At 42.0% G+C, this 4,948-nt stretch overlaps 1 protein-coding gene across 1 annotated transcript in view; it reads left to right on the forward strand.

The window, feature by feature from the left end:
* ENOX2 (ecto-NOX disulfide-thiol exchanger 2) overlaps positions 1–4,596 on the forward strand; it is a 168,260-nt gene extending 163,664 nt beyond the window's left edge. The window contains 2 exon segments of the mRNA XM_007450461.1: positions 1,256–1,341; positions 4,465–4,596. Of these exon segments, the coding sequence (XP_007450523.1) occupies positions 1,256–1,341; positions 4,465–4,596 (218 nt within the window).
* Positions 4,597–4,948: the final 352 nt, after the last annotated feature.

Genomic DNA, 4,948 nt, shown 5'->3' on the forward strand with positions numbered 1-4,948 from the left:
CGGGGCATGTGGGATCCTCCTGGACCGGGGCACGAACCCGTGTCCCCTGCATCGGCAGGCGGACTCTCAACCACTGCGCCACCAGGGAAGCCCCCTTGAATAGAGTTTTGAACCCTACCATCAGTTCCTCCTGGATCCTCCAACCCACCCGCTTGCCATCTAATATTGGAGGACTTTTACAGAGAACTTATTTGAACTTTAAGCTACAATTTAAACTTGTGATATTCTTTGTCAGGTGCTTAAAGGGATAGACAAGTCATAGTTTATAAACCAAATCAAATTTAGCTTTTATTTCCTGGCAGTTTTCAGCAAACTCAGTTCTGGGTCTGTTTGATATACCTAAGATCTTATGAAAGGAGATGAATTAAAAAAAAATAAAGAAAAAAATAGTAGACTTTTGAACAATTTATATGCTGTCTGTTGCCAGAGAAAGAAGTAGTATTAGCACAATTAACCTGGTGGCCAGAATAATCAAGGCAGTATGTGTAGCTGCCAATCACTCCAGAGTTAGAAATCATGCACATCCCTGGAGGCCGTAAATTGCTATAAGAATTCTGTTACTTGAAGAGATTCAGGGCTCTGAGGACAAACAGAATGCTAGTCACCACTTGAATGAAGGAAATGTTTGGCTTTTCTTTACAGACCTACTCACGGAATAAAACCCAAATACAATCAGCAGATTCTCTTGTGAGAGGCACAAGGTTAATCAGGCAAAGTACATGATTTGTACTTTTGCCACAACAGCAAGACATTATTAAATGCATAAGAGGCTAAAATCCAATTTAAAGATGGTTCAGAGGAACTGCAAAAACCCAGCACAATCTAAAGTCATTGTAAAAGTCTAAATTCATTGTAAAACGTAGAACTCAAATGGCGTTTAGCCATGATGAATGATGGAAGTGACTCCTCAAATGCCAGATTTTCTGCATGCGGTATAGTGCAGTGAGAGGCAGTACACATAGTGGTTGAGAGCAACTGTCTGGATTCAAATACCTGCCACTTACCAGCTGTGTGACCTTGGGCAAGTTGCTTAAACTTTCTGTGGCTCAGTGTCTTCTCATCTGTGAAATGGGGATGGTAATACCTACCTCACAGGGTCATTGTAAAGATTAAATGTGTAAAACGTATATAAACTTAGAATAGTGCCCAATACATAATATGATGTACATATGAGTTGACTCTTGCTAGACGCTATCATGTGGCATCTCAACGAATACAATGCTCAAGTGTAACCTCCATGCTATTGTCTCTATAGGGATTATCTCCACATTCCTTCATGTCCACCCATTTGGAGCAAGCATTGAGTATATCTGCTCCTACTTGCACCGTCTTGATAATAAGGTATGTGGGGGCCTGAGATGGCCATGCAAGGCGATGTTGGGTTCTTTGTGAACAGGTGGCCTCACTCTCCTCAAGCACAAATAAGTCATTAGCAATCACTGTAAGGAAATTTCCCTCACCTATTCTCTCACTGTGATTCAGCGTAAAGTTTCTCTCTTGCTAATAGGGTGACCATCTGTCCCTGTTTGCCTGGGACTGAAGGGTTTCCTGGGACTTGGGACTTCTAACGCTGACACCGGGGAAGTCCTGGGCAAACCTGAATGAATTGGCCACTCTACTTCCAAGATATATCTTAGAAGAATTTTCCTCCTTTTACTTTACATATCATATGCTAATTAACAAATATTTCTCACCAGTCAAACTTTTGCCCTGGGCCTTTAGCCATTAGCACTGCCATTATCTACAATGACACAATCAAGACAGGGACAAAAGAAGTTGGAACAATAAGTCTGTAATACAGACTGCATATTTGCTCACAGCTGATCTCATGGGCCAATTCCTTCCCTGAATGCTATCCTGTGGGGAAGCTCACAAAGCATCAGGAGCAATGGTAAGTGCTAGTTCCCTGGAAAGTCAAGGATGCATGCCTCATATAGGCAGGAGGGGACTCTTGACCCCTCAGAATAAATAAACTCATGATACAATTTTTTCAGAAGCAGCATTCAGTTAAAGCCGCTCATGGATTGTACTCACTATTTCATAGGATCTGGGCCTTTTGAGAAGTGCCATTGGAATGCAGACTTCTGACAGATGTCCAAAATGTTAAGCCATTTAAGCATATATCCTCTTTTTTTTCTAACATCTTTATTGGAGTATAATTGCTTTACAATGGTGTGTTAGTTTCTGCTTTACAACAAAGTGAGTCATCTATACATATACATATATCCCCATATCCCCTCCCTCTTGTGTCTCCCTCCCACCCTCCCTATCCTACCCCTCTAGGTGGTCACAAAGCACCAAGCTGATCTCCCTGTGCTATGCGGCTGCTTCCCACTAGCTATCTATTTACGTTTGGTAGTGTATATATGTCCATGCCACTCTCTCACTTTGTCACAGCTTACCCTTCCCCCTCCCCGTGTCCTCAAGTCCATTCTCTAGTAGGTCTGTGTCTTTATTCCCGTCTTACCCCTAGGTTCTTCATGACCTTTTTTTTTCTTAGATTCCATATATATGTGTTAGCATACGGTATTTGTTTTTCTCTTTCTGACTTACTTCACTCTGTATGACAGACTCTAGGTCCATCCACCTCACTACAAATAACTCAATTTTGTTTCTTTTTATGGCTGAGTAATACTCCATTGTATATATGTGCCACATCTCCTTTATCTATTCATCTGTCGATGGACACTTAGGTTGCTTCCATGTCCTGGGTATTGTGAATAGAGCTGCAATGAACATTGTGGTACATAAGCATATATCCTCTTAACAGAGGCACTGGCCATTTGGTAATCCAGCTGTGGTAATACATCCTCCTCATGGCATTTGTTTTAGTTTTAGCTAGCACTCCCCTGGCATTTATCTCTGGGAAGTGATGCTATTCTGCAATTAAGCGGCCAGCCCATTGGCAGTGAAAGGAGGGATTCAATGTGAGCACCAGGACCAAGTGGTCTGTTGAGGTGGTTTGAAACTGAACTCTGTGTCAGTAAAAACGATCTGGTTTTTTTTAATTGCAAAAATAATGCAAACATATTCTCTTTAAAATGTAAGCAATATAGAACTACAGTAAAGGCAAAGGGAGAGTTCCCCACAGTCCCATCTCTCAAGGATAACCATTGTTAACAGTTTGGCATATCTTATTTCAGACCCTTTTTTATACATCTGCTGCACCTATATTGTATGTATATATCTATAAGCATTATAGATTTATGTTTTTTGAAATGGGGATTCAACTCTACATGATACTGTGCAGTGTGCTTCATTCACTTAACTGGATACAGTCCACTACTAGCACTGGGGAGAAGGCATGACCTCACTCCTAGTCTAGTGCCAGTTCCTCCTGAGCAGCTTCCTGCCAGGGTAGTACCAGGGCCTCCCAAAGAGAGCCTGCAATGGTACTATAAGAATTTGGGGGTCCCTCCTACCACCTTTAGAAATATTTACTGTGACAGCAACTTGGGATTTCTTTAAGGATCCCATAGTGCTCTTCAGCCAAGCCCTAGTATCCAGGTTCACAGTTAGGAAAGTTGCTACTATGCTACTAACATAAAGATGAAGCAAACCCTAAGGGTCAACAGATTTGTTTTTGTTTTTATATTGGGGTGTGTGTGTGTGTGTGTGTGTGTGTGTGTGTGTGTGTGACAGAGAGAGAGAGAGAGAGAGGGGGGAGTGGGGAGAGGGAGCAGAGAAGTAGGAACACAGAACATTCTCTATTCCTTTCACTTTTCCTTTGTGAACTAAGATGGGTGTGAAGACTTCTGCTCTGGTGGCAGCCATTTCTGCCTCCCTCTCTTCCCCAAAGGCTTTGTAGCTTCAGTGGGCCTGAACGTAACATCACCAGCACTGATAAGCCATCATTCAGCTGGCTGCAGACCCAAGCCTCTCCGCATGACAGATACCAGCTCTTTCCCAGAGAAAGCTTGGTGGCGATCAATCTCAAAAACATCATGCTAAGTGAAAGAAACTAGTCACAAAAGACTATATATTGTACAATTACACATATATGAAATTTCCAAACACTGCAAAACCACAGTGAAAACAATCTGAGTCAGGGTTTGGGAGTAAAGATTGACTGCAAAGGGGCACAAAGGAACCTTTGTGGGGGGGTGATGGAATGTTCTAAAACTGAATCGTGGTGACAGTTGCACTATTGTATAACTTTACTAAAATTCATCAACGTGTACATGTAAAATAAGTGAATTTATTGTACGTAAATTATGCCTAAATAAAGCAGTTATGAAATACAGAAACAAAAAGAAATTTCAGTGGACTCAGGCGGTCCAAGCAGAAGAAGGCTTCAATCTGTAATCCTCTCAACTGACACATACACACACACAGGGAGGGGAAGGTCGACCCCACGCCTAGCACACACACGTGCGCATCAGCATTCGAAAGCAACATTGGGGGGGAAGCCAGATTAGGAAGGTGGGACTGGTTCTGAATGGAGATGTCCTCTCTGTCCCACAGATCTGTACCAGTGATGTAGAATGTCTCATGAGCAGACTCCAGCATACCTTCAAGCAGGAAATGACTGGAGTTGGAGCCAGTCTGGAGAAGAGATGGAAATTCTGTGGCTTTGAGGGCTTGAAACTGACCTGAATCCCTTTGCCTGACAACCTGGGATCCTGAAAATAAATGTGTGTTGGACAAGCTTAGAAAGTGATTTGTATTTTCAGTGGTTTTCAAGTGGAAATTGCTTTAAATTTGTCAATTCATTCCTGGAATATCTTTTGAGTTAAAATAAGGATCCTAGAGCAGCACCTCAAGCTACAGGCCCTAAAAGAAATTGACTCAAACCTCAAGTGCTGTAACTTCCTCCTTTTCTGTCAATTGGTTGTCTCTTTTTATTAGTAGTATTTAAAAAGGCCTGAGGCTACAGAGTATTTGGGGTGTTTTCAGTGTCTGTACTACTGTTGTAGACTTTAGTATTTTTTAAACACTGTTAACTGAA

This window comes from Lipotes vexillifer, unplaced genomic scaffold, assembly GCF_000442215.2.
Source record: "Lipotes vexillifer unplaced genomic scaffold, Lipotes_vexillifer_v1.1 scaffold215, whole genome shotgun sequence".
Taxonomy (NCBI): domain Eukaryota; kingdom Metazoa; phylum Chordata; class Mammalia; order Artiodactyla; family Lipotidae; genus Lipotes; species Lipotes vexillifer.